This window comes from Pantherophis guttatus, chromosome 12, assembly GCF_059756535.1.
Source record: "Pantherophis guttatus breed Tessera chromosome 12, ASM5975653v1, whole genome shotgun sequence".
In the NCBI taxonomy this organism is placed as follows: Eukaryota; Metazoa; Chordata; class Lepidosauria; order Squamata; family Colubridae; genus Pantherophis; species Pantherophis guttatus.
In genome coordinates, this window is record NC_142074.1 from 4,980,948 (window position 1) to 4,999,229 (window position 18,282).

Genomic DNA, 18,282 nt, shown 5'->3' on the forward strand with positions numbered 1-18,282 from the left:
CCAGAGATTTCCCACTGTGTGTTCTGGGGAATCAGATATTTTGTATTATTGAAATCAAAGGGGAAGGGGAAGGAAAGACATGGTCCAGAATATCTCAAAGAGAAAATTCCCATCTCTTCTCTGACTTCGCACAAACTTATTTGGCTACTAATCCAAAGATCTGTCAATGGATGAGTCTTTGAGCCACTGAAGAAGCTGCAACTGCAATGTTAGACAGTGAAAAGAAGGACTAGGGGTGACATGATAGCAATGTTCCAATATTTGAGGGGCTGCCACAAAGAAGGGGGTCAATCTATTTTCCAAAACACCAGAAGGCAGGACAAGAAGCAATGGATGGAAACTAACCAAGGAGGGAATCAACTAAGGAGAAATTCCCCAACAGAACAATTAACCAGTGGAACAGATTCCCTCCAGAAATTGTGGGTGCTCCCTCACTGGAGGTTTTTAAAGAAGAGAATGGACAGTGACTTGTCTGGAATGATATAGAGGCTCCTGCTTGAGCAGGGGGTTGGACTGGAAGACCTCCAAGGTCCCTTCCAACTCTGTTGCTATTCTGTTATTTTTCTACAGATGTTCTTCCTGTGATAGTAACTCCCTACCCCCCAGAAAAACTTGAAGAGGGGGAGAGAGAGAACATAGATTAGTTCTTTAATGTTCTTTCATCTGTCCTTTATTGTTTTGTGTGGAAAACCAGACTCCTTCCAAAATTTCTTCCTGCAGCAGAGAAGGGTTAAAGTGCATGAAGATTGTTACCTTTGGCTCCAACTGGCATTCACCAAGAGAAGTATTTTCCATTCAGGCTTGAGCCAAAGGTCTCCTATAGTTGTTCTGCTAATATTTCAACAGGAACAAAGGAAATTGCCTGTTTGTCTACAAGCAACAGGCAACATTGCATGCTTATCTCAACAAAATCCCTGTTTAGCACATTTGAGCTTCACCATCCCCCCCTCCTCTGCTCCTACAAGGTTGTCTCTTGTTAGAATCTACCAACTTATCACTATGTTTGTGTGCTGAGTGTAGGATGGAACTAAAGACAGGTAGCTGCTTTGAACATCACTGCAAAGAGCAGAGCAGACAAAGAATGTCTGTGTCTTTGGGGCAGATCTGTAGAATGTGATGTTCCAAAGCAATGAAAGCATATCTTATTGGATTCAGAGTTTCTCTGAGCTTAGTTGTTTTCCAGCAGATGTTTCTTGCAAGCTCAAAGAACACCAAGAACCCAACAGTTCCATCTTGAGTTATGTATGTTTGGTATTATTCAAAGAATATGTAACGTGCAGAAAATCAAGCTCCAGCTTCTTCAGTTAGAAGAATCTCAAATAAGATACCTGTCTGAGCCACAGGAAGATGAAAATAGCTAAAATGTCTTCTAATCCAACATCACCACAGTGGCAACTAGGTATCTCTAAAGCCAAAGTAGGACCTGAAGCCAATCGTTTGCTCTAACTGGAAGTAAGAGATGTTCAGTGAAAACTATGTCTGTCTCTGGAGGCTACCAGGACCATCATGACTAATATCTTTTCATAGTCTTCTCCTTCATGAATTTGTCTCATCAGAGGTTGTCTAAAGAAGAGGGCCACCACAACATCTTGTTTGTATTCCCAAATCCTTTGCATCAATCGTGTGTTGTGGGGAAGATGAGGTTGTCCACTTTAAGTCCAAGTCAATATTGGTAGCCCTTGGTTGGCCTCCATATTAGATACTTCTATATTTTATCATGGTGCCAATTCTTGCAGGTCCTGGAGAAGCTACATCGTTCTCTCCATGTTTCTTGACTCTGTGGATTGCTATGTACTAATAGTGCCTCTGCCAGCCTCGATTTTCACCTTATCTCCTTTCTGAGACAATAACTCCTGTGATTTGCTCTTTCCCCAGTGGAAATCATTAAAACTCTGCTCGTTCTCATCTGTTTTTCTTGCCCTTTGTACAGCACAGGCTGCATCTATTTGTTCACACTCACAAAGGGTAATAGCATAATAATGCCTAGGCAGCTTCTCTTTATAATCCCAGAATTATAAATTTCATAATAGATGGAGTATATCTTTTTAGAGTGGAGGGGGAAATGTGGATATTATCTTGGGCTCACAGATGTGGGTGGAGGAGTAATTTCAAAAGACAGTTCATTATCGGAGCTGATAAGAAAGATTTATACATGTTATTCATGGCACTACAACTAACAAACTAGATCCCTACATCTTTTTTAGCATGTTTGGAGAGAGCAGAAATGGATTGAAGGAAAAGAAAGGACATATCAAGGTCATATGTCATATTAGGCTCCTCTCTAATTTTCTGCTCATAATCCTCTGGGCCACAGGTGTCTATGGGTGGGCAGGATCAAAAAAGTCAAGATGTGTAACAAAAAGCGATGGGGTTTCAATCATGCGGTTGCAACCACCATCTTGGCTTTATGTCCACCTCTGCTGATCACACTGGATTCCACTGGCCAAAAGAGAAAGTAACTGTCACTAAAGCTTCCTAGTCACCTCATGTCTGAATGAGGTGTTCATAATCCAAGTCCAACATGCGAACTTGCTACACTATTCTAAAATTCTCATTTTAGATTGAATTCCCATCTTCAGCTCCATCAAAAGCAGGACTTAACAACACAGAGACCAGATCTATTCTCAAAATACCACTCACTGTCTGCTGTTTGGGCCTTGTTCTTTGCTTCTCAACACAGAGTGGACAAAGCCAACTTGGTCTCCGAACCGGCTGAGTCCATGAGATACATTCAGCGGGGGCCTGTTTATTTCCTTTGAAGCAGCTGTTTCAGTTGGAATCTTTAAAGAACTTCAAGACTTCCCACTGGGCTATCAATGTTTTTTGGTAGTTGTTTATGTGGAAGAACTTTAACTCCTTGCAGGCAGATTAGCTGGGGTAATGCCTCCTTTCAAATCTGGCTGTAATTCTCAGATTTTGGTCAGCTGATATGAGACTAGGGCAATGTGAGCCTCTGTCATTTAATGGGTAGAGCCCAAAAGTTCAAGGACAGGTTCTATTGAAGGGGTGGGGCTTTGCAGTCACCTGATAACGTCCTTTTGTTGCTGAATTACTTCCCCTCAATTCAGTAAATGCAATCTATCCTGTCTTTATGGGCATTTTCACCATGGCCAGTGAAGAATTTACTTACAATATTCATCAGTTCCAGAGGTTTGAAGAAAGTAAGTCAAATCCATACAGGAAACTTACTTCGTTATTTTCATAGCTAAATGAAACCTTCATGTTTGACCAAATACTGGGAACAACCCATGAAATGTTTTTTTAATGTTGTGCTGATGGATAAATTTCTGCAATGGAAGACAAATGTCCAACTAGATGGCTCTCTGGTGTAATGAAGGATTGTTCTTATCATTTTGACTCACACTTTGTCTTTTACAGCTTCTTCCATAGTTTAAGAGCTGAAGGAACACTATCCTACTTGAAAGGCTAAAGCTGATAGAAGAAAATCTTTGTAGCTCAGGACTGAACTGTGGGGCTCTTGAGCTCACTGAGCTTCTCTTGCATGACCCAACTAGGTAACATCATGAATACCAGATGAGAATGGAATTTAAAGAATGGAGGAGGAGCAGAAGGAGGAGGAGGAGGAAGAAGAAGAGAACTGCAGGGTTCTTGATGCTCTATGAGCTTGGTGGGGTTTTTTTTGTAGACATTTCCTTACCAAACTAGGTAACATTATCAGTGCTTGAAGAGAGTAGGGTTTACTCTTATTTTGATATACTAGTGGCTTGCTCTGTCAGTGTTGGTGGAAGTGTTTCTTGATTAGGCTGTTATTTACTGTTAGCTTGTTTGTCTGGTAGTTCCTTGATTGGGGTATTATTTACTTCTTGATTATTGCTCCAGTGCTAATCTTGGTGTTAATTTCTGCTCATATGAGGGTTGATTGCTGGCAAGGAAGGGTTTTGGTCTTTTTTCTTGGGGAGGAAGGATTATAATTTGCTTCATACGCCAAAGCCTAAAGTCTTTGATTGTCAAGAATACCTGGCCCACTTCTATAAAATCTCAACATTCTCTCCAGTGCATAGCAAGTAGGATTTCTTATATGGTTTTCTAAATCTTGAGAAGCCCATAAACACGGTTTTGGAGTAATAGAGGACGTAAGCAACTCTAAAGAGCAAGCAACATCATCCCACAGTAATTCAATCCATGTAATTCACTCTACTTGTGCAATCATGTCATGATGCATATGACAATATTGTGGCTTTTGCTGGATATCCATCATGGGGAAGATAAATATACTAGGTATATATGAGTACGTACTGGCTTTCTGCATGGTTGCAGGGCTCCCATTCCCAGTGTATGGAGGGCAGAGGCCATCCACTTGCGGTGCATTGAAGGCTGTGCTCTCTTCCTTTAGTGACCAGCTCAGTATTGGAAAAATCTATCTCCTTTTCATAAATGTGAGGTTTCTCTGAAGAGAAAGAAAATAATACAGCTAGGTCAGCTTTCCTGAGAAAGAAGTCGTAAGTATACATGAAGCAATAAAAGACAAATGTCACACCTGCCACCACCCCTAGTTAGAAACGATCCTTAATTCCATTTGTTGAGAAAGGTATAGTTTTATTAGAAGTCAACTGTGTTGCAGTAATGCAAAGCCAGAACTGAGATTGTGTGCCAAAACCCGTAAATTCAACTTTTCCCTTCCTTAATTCCTTCCCATCTCTGATGCTCCCATGACCAATCAGGTTCAAGCAAGACATTTTCAGAATGGTCAGTACAAGTGTAGGTTGGTATGCAGCTGCCTTCTTCTCCCAGCTGGGTGACCTTGAGGCAGCATCTTGGGGAAATTCAGAGGTTACTTTTGCTTTCCGCCAACCATTCCCTCTCCCATCCACCTTATGTTCATGGCAGATTGTCAATGCATGGTAGCAAAGCATAAGGAAGTATAAGGTGACAGCTGACAACTAGGATCTTCTTAAAGATCTATGCAGTCTTTAAGACCTGTGGACTTCAATTTCCAGAATTCCCCAGCCAATTCTGGGAGTTGAAGTCCATAGGTCTTAGAGTTGCCAAGGTTGGATACCCTTACCATGGTATTTTCCATGTAAGATCTTCAATGTTTTTCCTCTGCATCTCCCTTTCCCCAAATTTAAGGACTGATTCCTGCTCTCTTTTCACCTGCTACTGATTTGGAATAAAAACCATCCTCAACCTCTAGGTTCAATATAGCCACCCATCTTGGTGGACTCTGGCCATCTTACAAAACATAATTTTGCTAGGTGATTAGATGGCCTAGACATTGGTCTTTGTAATATTTATATTCTATTGTATTTTCTTAATCTAGGTGAAATCTCAAAGGTGCTTTTTTCTTCAAAAGGCAACTGGACTGTTTTTTCCTTCTGGAAGTTTTTCTCTTTCTTCCTCAAGGAAAAAACAGCCCAGTTGCCATTTGAAGAAAAGAGCAACTTTGAGACAATCATGATCTGGATGAGTGAGAATCTCTACAAATATCTAGGTGAAATATTAATATATATTGCTAGTCCACATATGATATGCCATACACTAAATAAATAACAAAATATAAATGAATCCTAATGATATTATTATGATCATACTAATAATATAAATACTAAATTAAAGCAATTAAAAAACATAAACAAGACAGAAGGTAGACAGCTCAGACTAAACAATAATTAAAATAAAGCAGGACACCCCTCCCTTAAACAGCACAAATGCAAAACAGTGTTGGCCCTCCAGATGAGTTGAATTATAAACATAGATGCACAGATCTGAACAGACCTGGTCTGCACTAAAATTTGCTCAATATGTCTTTTGTGTGTGTTACAGATTCTGTTCTACAGAGAGTTGGAAAAAATAATCCGCATTCTTTCTCCTTTTTTTGTGATTTACATACTCTTTCCACAAATCTGGGCTGTATTAACACAAGTGACTCAAAAGTCTTTTTGTAATGTTTCCACAGGGTCATTTAAAAAAAAAATTAAACTTAAAACTCAAACTTCTGTCACTAAGCAATGCAGTCATTAACTGAGTTGTTCCTAATTTGATTACCCTTTCAGCCATGGTCATTAAATGAATCACATAGTAGATAAGTGAATCCAGCTTCCCCCGTTAACTTTGCTTGTCAGAAGCCAGACGGAAAGTTTGAAAATGGAGATCACGTGACCCTGGGATGCTGCAACCAACATAAATACATTCCGCTTACCAAATGCCCGAATTTTAAGGGATGTTGCAACAGTTGTAAGCGAGAGGACCAGACATATTTCAGTGTCACTGTAATTGAACATGGTACGGTCAATAATGGAATGGACATAAGTCAAGAACTACCTGTATTCTTTGCCGGCAACTCTTTTGCAAGTGTTAGTAATAAAGAAAAGGATGTGAGCAACAAAAATGCTGAACATTTTTGAGCGTTTCAGGCGATGATCAAAAATGTGCACTGCTCAGTGAAGAAACACATGCAGGTAGTCCTCGACTTGCAACAGTTCACCTAGGGATCATTTGAAGTTACAACAGCACTGAAAAAAGCAACTTAGGACTGTTTTTCACACTTATAACCATTACAGCATCTCCATGGTCACATGACCAAAATTCAGATGCTTGCAGATTGATTCATATGTATGATGGTTGCATGTCCCAGGGTCACATATTCATATTTTGCAATTTTCTGAGAAGCGAAGTCAATGGAGAAGTCAGATTCATTTAACAACTGTGTTACTAATTTAATTACTGCAGTGATTCGCTTTAAAAATGTCGTAAAATGGGGCAAAACTCACTTAACAAATTTCTCATTTTGCAACATAAATTCTGGGGTCGTAAATTGAGGACTACCTGTACTTTGCACACTGAAAGTGCAACCTTGCTTAAAAGGTCACAAAGAAAGGATTTATAAGAGATCTCCTGGTGGAGAGTTTGATTTGGAGAGGCAGTTTCTCTGCTCTCGCATCTCAACTTCCTTCCCCAGTCTGGAGGGATGTGAAGGTTTTGTCAAGATAATCTCATTCCAACTGCTTAACACTACAAGCTTAGAAGGGGAGATTAAACATATCTAGCAATGGGATAAAACCTTTTCTATTTGGTGGCAGGAGTGAACAGATAAATGCTTGAATTCTTTGATTGTAATAATGGATTTTTCCACTTAGCACTCAATTAAAACAATGGCTTATACGAATTGCAGATGCGCTTTTCATTACCCAATTAATTTTTAAAATGTAGATTGCATTATTAAATATTATGTGAAACCTGAAATCAGACCTAATGAATTAGGGAATAAAGTAATCACTGCTGGAGAAACAAAAGAGCAATTATTTACTCTAACCTGGAAAGATAAAGCTATCAAACACACTGTTTTCTTTAAACACACACACACACACATTTGCACACAGAGTTGCATGACTACACAATGATGGAGGAAGTTATAAAGACAGTCTAGGAACGAGCGATGAAAGGAAGGTCTTTGGGTCAGGAAAAGAAAGTTCTCTTTGGTTGATTGTTATTGAGAACAGATTGTCGGCAATGAATCTGCAATAAGAGATTCCTATGGCAACCAAGTTTTCTAGCTGCTTAGGTCTAACGTGCACTTAAATAGTGGCTGCCACAAAAAGGAACATTTTCAAAGTTCTCCACCCCCTGCATAGATTACTACATAAAAAAATATATATGAAGTGACATTATCTGGCATAGCTTAACCATATGTTTAAGACTGAACTCTTCTGCTCCTGCCTATGCAAGCATGCCACTCACTAGCCAACTTGTCCACTGGATATCTTACGGCACAGTTTCTTACAACATTTCATTCCAGTGAGGGTGTCCCAGCAGCCTTAAGCACCATGAAGCAGCTCTTTTCCAAGAAAAATTGAAAAGGACAATTCACTGCCCTTTTAGGCTCATCACCCCAAAGTTCTGACTTTCTTCTGTTTGATGACCTTGAGTGAAACAAATCGCCATCGTTCCTTTTCCCTGGTACGACCCATAAAGGTATAGCGTGGTGGAAAACCTCAAGCAAAGAGACAAATGTAATCTTTCGGTTCTTAATTCAGCTATTCCCAGCTGGAGACCCTTTGTAGACCAAGTCAACATACTTTTGAAAGTGATGGTTTTTCTGTCCCAACGTATCTGAGGGAAACCCATTTGAAGAAGTTGGCTTAGATGTTTACCAGGATGAGGAGTAAAGGCTGAGTTGTTTGATTAAATCACATCTCATGATGGAATCCAGTGAGGAGGTGAAAACCAGAGCAGTAAGAGGAACTCAGCCCAGAGAAAGAGGGTGAAGACAACCCCTCCCTAATGGTTCCCAGAGTATATTGTTGATGTAAAGAGTACAGTCCCCAGATTTTGTCTATAGGTGTGAAACAAGAAAAAGCTCATCTTCAAAGAATTAACAGAATAGAATAACAGAGTTGGAAGGGACCTTGGAGCAGTGGTGAAATCTGAACCGGTTTGCTACCGGTTCGCTGGCCATGCATGCATGTCAAGCACGTGCTGCATGTGCGCATGTGCCGTGTGTGCATGCACAGTGTGCACCAAATGCACATTGCACACACATACACAGTGCACACAAAATGCACGCTCCACGCACGCATGTGCAGTACACGCCAATCATGTGGAAAAAGGAGGCTTTGGAAGGTAAGTATAACAGCGAGGGGGGGGAACAGCTCTGTCGCATGATTTAAATCGTGCGGCACAGCTGATGGTCGGAAATACCAGTTCAGAGGAACTGGTAGGGTTTTTTTTAACGCCACCAGTTCACCTGAACCGGTGCGAACAGGTAGGTTTTCACTGTTGCCTTGGAGGTCTTCTAGTCCAACACCCTACTCAGGCAGGAAATCCTATACCATTTCAGACAAATAGATGTCCAATCTCTTCGTTAAAAAGTCCAGTGTTGGAACAATCACAACTTCTGGAGGCAATTTCTGTTCCACTGATTAATTGTTCTCGCTGTCAGGAAAATTCTCCTTAGTTCTAGGTTGCTCCTCTCCTTGATTAGTTTCCGTCCATTGCTTTCTGTCCTGCCTTCAGGTGCTTTGGAAAATAGCCTGACTCCCTCTTCTTTGTGGCAGCCCCTCAAATATTGGAAGACTGCTGTCATGTCTCCCCTAGTCCTTTTTTTCATTAAACTAAGACATACCCAATTTCTGCAACTGTTCTTTCCATGTTTTAGCCTCCAGCCCCCTAATCATCTCTGTTGCTCTTTTCTGTACTCTTTCTAGAGTCTCAACATCTTTTTTACATAGTGGTGATCAAAACTGGATGCAGCATTCCAAATGTGGTCTTATCAAGGCATTATAAAATGGTATTAACACTTCACCACATGTCATTCTTGCTTTTAAGCCTGACAGATCTCACGAGACAGCTTCCTCTACCTAAATCAAAGCATTTATACCCTGCAAGTTTTGGAAGCCCTCTTCCTAAGGCCCCATTTCACAGAATCACAGAATGCTAGTGCTGAAAGGAACCTTGGAGATCTTCTAGATCAACCCCCTGTACTTATATCATCCTGGTCAAATGGTTGTCCAATTGAAAATCTCCAGCACTAGAGAAGGCTCAACTCTAGGAGGCAAGATGTCCCACTGATTAATTTCAAACTTTTCTTTCTGAATCAGCTATTAACTATGGAATAGAAGAAAGCAGATGATGATGATGAAAGCAGATGGCCAGGGGGGCTTTCTATCAGGTCCGCCCGATACGCCAGTTGCGTCCCTTTCTGGATCGGGACTTCCTATGCACGGTCACTCACGCCCTCGTCACCTCTCGCCTGGACTACTGCAACACTCTCTACATGGGGCTCCCCTTGAGGAGCACTCGGAAGCTCCAGCTGGTCCAGAATGTGGCCACGTGGGTAATTATGGGGGCGACATGGCGCTCCCATGTGATTCCTTGCCTGTGCTAGCTGCACTGGCTTCCGGTGGTCTTCCGGGTGCGCTTCAAGGTATTGGTTCTCATCTTTAAAGCACTCCATGGCTTAGGGCCTGGTTATTTACGAGACCACCTTCTGCCACCGATAACCTCCCACCGGCCAATTCGCTCCCACAGAGAGGGCCTCCTCAGGGTGCCATCGGTCAAGCAATGTCGACTGACGACCCCCAGGGGGAGAGCCTTCTCTGTGGGGGCACCCGCCCTCTGGAACGAGCTACCCCCAGGGATACGACTAATCCCGGACCTCCGGACCTTCTGTCGAGCTTTGAAGACCTTCCTATTTCAGCAAGCTGGGCTGGCTTAAAATTTTAATGGGTTATTTTAAGGGTAATGGGTTTTAATTTTTGGGAAACCAATTCGATTTAATTCTGTTTTTTAAATTATTTTAAATTTTATATTGTATGTATTTTAATTTTGGCTGTTCACCGCCCTGAGTCCTTCGGGAGAAGGGCGGTATACAAATTTAAATAATAAATAAATAAATAAATAAATAAATAAATAAATAAATAAACAAACAAACAAACAAACAAACAAACAAACAAACAAACAGTTGTCCTAGGGTGGCTTTCAAACCTGAGCTGAATCGATGCTTCTCACAAGAGTCGGAATGCAAAGAGTTGGGGAGGGAGGTTGCTATTTTGATCCACTTAGATTTGCATAAGAATTTGCATACGCAGCCTTTCATGTTGTTTTTCTTAGTGTTTGTCCCACATTGTTGCAGGATCCGCTTGGTTTGCACTGCACTTACCTAGTCCTTTCAGCCAAACTCACTGGCGCATGATGTGACAAGGAGTTTTGTTTTTCATCTGGATGCTGATTTGGGCTAAAAGGGAGAGCCTGGTCCAAAGTCACCCAGGTACTTTCTGGATCTAAGAGAGGCCTGAATTGTGGATCTCCTTGCTCCTGACCCAATCTCGTAGTCATTGAGACACACTGGCTCTCTGAAAAGCACCTTCCAATCCATGGAAGTTTGATCGGGAGACTTTTGTTAAACACATCTTTGTTGTAATAGGTGAATAAAATCAGTAGAATGACTTGCCTGAAAAAGAGGGGGGGGCGGGTTTCTTAAAAAGAGGTGAAATTCTCCCAGTGGAATGGCTTGCCTTCAAAAGTTCTGGGTGATCCATCCACTGGAGGCTTTTAAGAAGAGAATGGACATGAATGGACATTGTCTGAAATGATATAAAGGCTCCTGCTTGAGCAAAGGGTTGGACTAGATGATCTCCAAGGTTCCTTCCAACTCATGATGATGATGAAAATGTCCTTTTCTCCAGTAGCCTGCACGTTCTCCTGGCTTTGCCAGGTAGAGAAATTCTTCCCTGTTTCTAATTGTTCTCATTCAATGAAAGAGAATTTGCTCTTGAAGATTCTTCTAAAATGCCTTTCAAAGGAGGAGAGAATTTTTCTTCTCATCACAAATTTGTGCAAAAGGTTGAAAAACTGTTTCTGCCCTGCGTTGTGTCAGATCTGCAGGTGACCCACACTGAAATGTACAGTTTTTCTCTTTTCTTTCCAGCTCATTGCCTTTGTATAAAGAACAAAAGAAGCTGGGTTTTTAAACAGTTCCTTTTCGGTATGCACAATTGCACATGTGGCCACAACTCATGCCAAAATCTCTATATAACTTGAGTCACACTTGAAATTAAGCATCTCGTGATGAATTTAATGAGACAAGGACTTCAAAACAAAGTTGTTTTCAAAAAAATAAAAGCTTCCGTCTCGCCTAGACAAACATTCCTACCTAATTGGAAGGAACTGGAACTTACTAAAATGACACCCTTGAAAAAAAAACCTAATGAGAGGTGAATTGGCAGGGAAGTTCTGTTGACACCAGAATCACACATTGCTACAAATAACCTGCTTTGTTTTTAGATGCACAAGTTTAATTGCTCTGAAGTCTCACCCAGCCATTTAGTTCAAGCCCAATCTCTGAATTCCAACCTTAGCAAAGCAAATTCCGAGCCACTTGATGAAATTCTGTTGACAGGCTCAAATGGTTGACTTGTTCCAATTCAATGTTTCCGATTGATTCAAAAAGTCAAGTTGATTATGTATGTTAGTTCAGCCCTGAATTGACTTGACAAAATGATCTTTTTGCCTTCCAAACTGCACCATTAATTTGATGCATCCAATTCAGTAATTGATCTGAAACATCATTCCGATTCGAAAAGATGATCTGAACTGATTAAATCACTTTGGAAGCTTGAACCAGTTCGAATATCAGACTGACCTCTGGTGTCATAATGATACACGACTTGTTTTCTTAGATGTAGGTCATCTGATAACTGCAATATGGGTAGATTTACACATAGAAAAGAACAGCTACCAGATACATTGCAATTTGGAGAGGAATAGAGTAGAATTACAGCTACTTCCACGACAGAGATACAATCGAAAACTTTCTCCTCCAACATTGCAAGTCTGTGTCCCTATTCCTATTTCTTGATCCCACCCATGCAAACTTTTTATTAAATACATACATGAAACATGCATCGCCCATGTTCATATATAACGTCAACTCTAAATCATTTTTTTCCCAAAAATGAAGCCTATGATGGTTTAATAAAAAGGCTCAATTCTGCTTGTTACGACAATGACAGTCCACGTACACTGCAAACTTCACAACCCATTTCACCTAGTTTAAAGCTTGGGTGCAGATTGTCTCATGGTCTGATATCATGAGTTGACCTTCATGGACATCCACTTGTCTGGTTGTGTATGGAATGGTATAGCAATAGCAATAGCACTTAGGTTTATATCCTGCTTCACAGTGCTTCACAGCCCTCTCTAAGTAGTTTAAGCATATTGACCCCAACAATCTGGGTCCTCATTTTGCCGACTTTGGAAGGGTGGAAGGCTGAGTCAACTTTGAGCCAGTCAGGATCGAACTGATGGTAGTCAGCAGAATTAGCCTGCAATGCTGCATTCTAACCACTGCTCTTAGGGTCTCCTGCTTGAGCAGGGGGTTGGACTAGAAGATTTTGAAAGTTACTTCCAGTCATGTAATTCTATGTTCTATGAAATTCAACTCCCAGAATTCCCCAGGTAAAATTTTTGCATTCTGGTAAAAAAGTAATGTTTGCTAAAAGGTTGACTCAGTGTTCCCAGGTTGGTAAAATGAGAATCCAGATTGTCAGGGGCAATATGCTGACACTGTAAGCCACTTAGAGAAGGCTGTAAAGCACTGTGAAGTGGTATATAAGTCTAAGTACTCTTGCTCTTGCAGAATGGTCTTGGAGAATGGACAAAGTTCACTATCTGGATAATTTGCATGGTTAAAGCAAATTTGAATGGCCATAAAATGTGGCAAAACTCAATTAACAAATGTCTCACAGCCAGAGAAATTCTGGGCTCAATTGTGGTTGTAAGTCGAGGACTACTCGTACTAGGAAAAGTTCTTGCTGTTCACCCAGACATAATTTTTTCGTTTGCTCTCTCCGCATATTGGATATAAATTGAAATTCAGCCAATTCATTTTCATTAAATTCATTAAATTCAACTAATAATCTTTATTGACCATTGCAGAAGTTAATCGTAAATGACCTTTGGAGAAATTCCAACAAGGAAAATAATTGCTCAATAAAAAGAGAATTTTAAAAATCATGCTAAACCTAGGCAAGGAGTGAATTAGAGCTAAGAAAAAAAATTAAGGAAAAATTAAAACTCATTTGGCCATTCATATCTCATTTTTGGATGTTAATAGTGTACGGTCTCTTCACTCAGTCAAATATCTAAACCTTGCTATTCGAAAAACTAAGATAAAATTTTTAAAAACAAACATTAAGCTAGCTCCTATATCTCTCCAAAGGGTTGTTTCTGGGCTGAGGAATGAATTTGTCCTTGTAATTACCAGATTTTATTACATTAGCTGTGAAATGCTAGTTGTTGCTTGTTCATTGCCTCCTACGAATCTTATGACTATCACTTTGTTGTTTGTATCTTATGATTTATGTTGATTGCTTAGTTAGTATCTAATGACTATCATTGAGTGTTGTGTTATGAACTTATGATGATTGTATTTTATGATTATGATCATGATTTACCACTTACTGCTTGTATGTACACTGAGAGCTTCTGCGCCAGAGACAAATTCCTTGTGTGTCTAATCACACTTGACCAAATAAAGTTTTCTGTTCCCTTCCCTTCCCTTCCGACAAAATTTGCCATGTTTAGGGCCAAAAGTTGTATTTTGTTAGAGCCAATCCTAGGAACTGGAAAAGGCCACTGAATAGCTAAAACCAGTTTGTATCATTTCATAAAATGGCCTAATAAATTTTCCAGACAGCTTTGTCGGAAATGTTGTTGCGGCATAAAAAGTCCTTGGAAAGATCTTTATAAAATTTCAGTTTATTTGTTTTAGGGTGAGAAGGAAAAACTCCTTGCTTTACTGTAAGTAATTTTTAAGTCCAGTGTACTTGCTTTGTACTCTGGCCCGGAATAACTATGTTCTCCCACGTTTCCCATTCTTGACTCCCCAGGCTGTGTAGTCACCAGCTGTTTGTTAAGATCACCTTTTGCTCTCTCTCTCTCCACCCATCTCAAATGCTTCAAGACGTTTGCTCCATGGAGCTCTGGCTCTCAACAGAAATCTCCTCCAAGAAAACACAAACATTGCAAACCACCAACTTCTTGGAGGTTCTTGATGTGCAAATATGTAAAGGAAGAATATTTTTTTCCTCTAACTGATGGACTACCTCTTGGAGCTTCACAAGGTCTCTACAGAAAACCAACAGGAGAAGTGCTCTTGCCAGATTAAATACCATCGGTCTCCAGAGCAGGCTGGGAGCATGGGTGGCCCAGGCAGAAAGCTTCTACGTGTGACAAATAATCCTTGCAATTTAATGCCTGCAAAGGCCCAGAAGTTACATGGGAAAGGAGTTGCTGGAATCTTCTGATGGCAAGAGGTTCACCTGGAGGAGCACCTCAGGTCCTCTCTAGGTTTGATCAAGTATGAATAGGGCAGTACATTCTGGAGTTTCAGCCTTACATGTCCTTTTTTTGGGGGGGGGATTTTTTTTTGAAATTTTTTTTATTTTATAATGTAACACTCATGACATGCCCTTCTTTTAATTTACTTCTTTTCTTTCACAAGTCACCATGTCTCTACCAACTCCTAACCCTATTCCTAATGCTAACCTATCTGTAACCTTAACCCTTGCTCTTGTGGCTCAGGAGTGATCAAAATAGTGGAGGGTCTCCTGTTATTCTGCTATTTTTATGGTTGGTCACACAACCAGCTACATGTTCGGACTGAATTCAGCATTTTTATCCACATGTACAGAACATAGAATTATTATTCTATGGCTTGGAAGGAACCTTAGAGGTCTTCTAGTCCAATCCTCTGCTTGAGGAAGAGACCCTATATTATTCCAGACAAGTGGCTGTCTAGTCTCTTCTTAAAAGCCTCCAGTGATCGAGCACTGACAACTTCTGGAGACAAGCCCTTCCACTGGTTAATTGTTCTGTCAGGAAATTTCTCCTTACTTCTAGGTTGGATCTTTAATGATCTTAGATTAGTTCCCTCAATTATTCATCAATAGTAATAATATTGTGATGAAAAATTGTTCATCAATAACAACAATATTACTGTTATCGATTTGTCACACAGTCAGCCAAATGTTTAGACTGCATTTGGCATTTGGCATTTGGCAGAAGAGCCTTGGTAGTACAGTGGTTTAAGGCACCCTGTTATTAAGCTGGTTATTAAGACCAGCTGCCTGCAATTACTGCAGGGTTCGAATCTTGCCAAGGCTCAAGGTTGACTCAGCCTTCCATCCTTTCTAAGGTAGGTAAATTGAGGACCCATTTGTGGGGGCAGTAAGCTGACTTTGTATAAATATACAAAAGGATGAAGGCTATTGCTGAGCACATTGTAAGCCGCCCTGAGTCTCCGGAGAAGGGCGGCATATAAATCAAATTAAAAAAAATATATTATCATTATGGGCAATTGACAAAAACTTAGAATGCAGTATTGCAGGCTACCTCTGCCCACAGCCAGGAGTTTGATCCTGATGGACTCAAGACTGACTCTGCCTTCCATCCTTCCTAGTTCGGTAAAATGAGGACCCAGATTGTTGGGGGCAAGATGCTAACTCTGTAAACTGCTTAGAGAGGGCTGTAAAGCACTATGAAGTAGTATATAAATCTAAGTGCTATTGCTGTTGCTATAAGATCTTAACCTCCTTGTTTTCCAAAACTTTCTCAATTTGATGAGTCAGTTTGGGAAATTTTGCTGCAGCCATTAATCAAATGGTCAATTGTTTCATCCTTTTCAGTACAAAAGTGACATTTACTCTTGTTAATTAAATGATGAATTATAACTTTCCTGCAATCAGTTGACAAAGCTTGTTCCTGAGCTGCTAAAATAAATTATTATTAGATATTTCTATGCTAGTGTTGACTCCTGGCAACTGCCCGGACACATGCTTGCAATTTCCTTGACAAGTTTTCAGAAGTGGTACACCACTGCCACCTTCCCAGGGCTGAGAAAGAAGGACTGGCCCCAGGTCACCTGTAGGTGACTTCATGTCTACATGGTGAGCACAAAACTCAAGTCTCCTGCTTTCTAGTCTGTTGCCTTTAACCACTGCACTAAACTGCAGGTAAATTTGTTTGGATCTATTGGCAAACTTTCTTGGACACCCTGATTAAGTCTTGCTCATTTTACCTATGAACACACATGTTTTATAGTCTGGACATTTTAACATGATATTTGCACAATATTTCTAAATATCATTTGCAAGATATTTGCATGATATTTCAAATTGATGGCCCGTGGCCATGGTGAAGTATGAATGAAAATGTTTCTGGCAGTTAGCATACAGAAACAATTAGTTTCTAGTTTATTGTATGCAACTGCAATCAGTATATGTCAGCTTTTGCTATATAAGATAATGAGGCTTTGGACGATGATCAGATTATCATTATAATAATAAGGCTCAGCCAATGAAGCTGACTGGAAGGAGCTATAGAACAAAAGTTCTTTCTAAAGCCCAGAATTGACCTGTGGGGTTCATTGTCACAAGTTGCTATGTTGGCTACTTACTTTTGATGGTTTTAAAGAGGAGTGGAAAAATTTAAAGCGGATGGATCTACCAAGGGAGCCCCTTTGATGTAGTGGTTAAGGCATCAGGCCAGAAACCAGGAGACTGTGAATTCTAGATCCACCCATGAAGCTGACTGGTGACCCTGGTTCAGCTACTTTCTCTCAGCCCTAAGAAGGAGGCATTGCCAGTATATAGGTGGGCCATGAAATTTAATAATAATAATAGTGATATATAGATGATGATGATGATGATGATGATGATGATGATGATGATAATAATAATAATAATAATAATAATAATAATAATAATAATAATAGATGGTAGCTTTGTTTACATCTTGATTGGTTGACCTCAGGAAGCCATAGATTTATATCAGGGCATTAATAAATTGGCAGTTTGATTTTCAGTCCCTTCCTAATTATTCCTATCACAGAATAAACGTGTGTTTTATAGAATGAATACACACTGATGCTTAGAAAACTGAGTGTGTGCTGACAAGGAAGGAAAGTTAAATATATGGCAATTGTTGAAGTTCAGCCATGTGCTAACCATTAATAATAACAATCCTAATAAATAATCACCTAATAAAACTGATTTTCTATCACTCTGACATAGAACTCCTTATCTCCCTATTCATTTATATTACAGCCAGTCAAATCTTCGGCAGAAAAACAAATAATTCCTGGGCATTTTTTTGTTATATGCAGGAAGGGTTTTTTTTAGAATAATCTGCTACCAAAAATGAAACATCTGTTCTTTATTATCTCTCACTTGTTCTTTTTGCAAAGTGATATTTCTTCACAGTGCACGTTATCAGCATTCCTTGAGCCGGTCATTTTTTCGATAAGTGACATCTTTACAATAATTGCAATAATGGTTCCCCAATTAATTCACCCTGCCAGGCTGATGCATGACAGAAGAACAATAGGGAGTACTTGTGTGTGAAATTGCACACAAATTTGGAAGCGGCAGGCTGACAAAATCATTAAGGCCGCTGGGCTGGCTGGACCTGAGGCAACAGACAGCCAATGTTTGCGTTAGCTGCCGGAGTTCCATGCCAATCCTGTTTTGTTGGTCTTGTTATTTAGGAACAGTCTTATTCTTATGTAAAACAAGCAAGCAATGATTGTGATATGCATTTGCATTAAAGAGGTTATATTAACCATATTGTATATGCCACTGATCCAAGCAACTGTTATAATGCCTAAATTGGTCCTGTAGCCAATCAAATGGGTTTCCTTACCTACTAGATTTGATGATTAAATTTCAAAACACATACATATGCTTTCACCTAAGAACACTGTACAAAAAGCTGTTGTTGTTGAGCACTAAATGTATTCATTCAACAGAATAACAGAGTTGGAAG

The 18,282-nt window shown here is 40.0% G+C and overlaps 1 protein-coding gene across 4 annotated transcripts in view; it reads right to left on the reverse strand.

The window, feature by feature from the left end:
* LOC117675990 (vascular endothelial growth factor receptor kdr-like) overlaps window positions 1-18,282 on the reverse strand; it is a 197,098-nt gene that overhangs the window by 81,846 nt on the left and 96,970 nt on the right. For all 4 annotated transcript variants that reach the window (XM_034435095.3, XM_034435094.3, XM_087877452.1 and 1 more), the window contains one exon: window positions 4,258-4,408. In XM_034435095.3, the coding sequence (XP_034290986.2) occupies window positions 4,258-4,408 (151 nt within the window). The remainder of the gene's footprint in view (window positions 1-4,257; window positions 4,409-18,282) is intronic.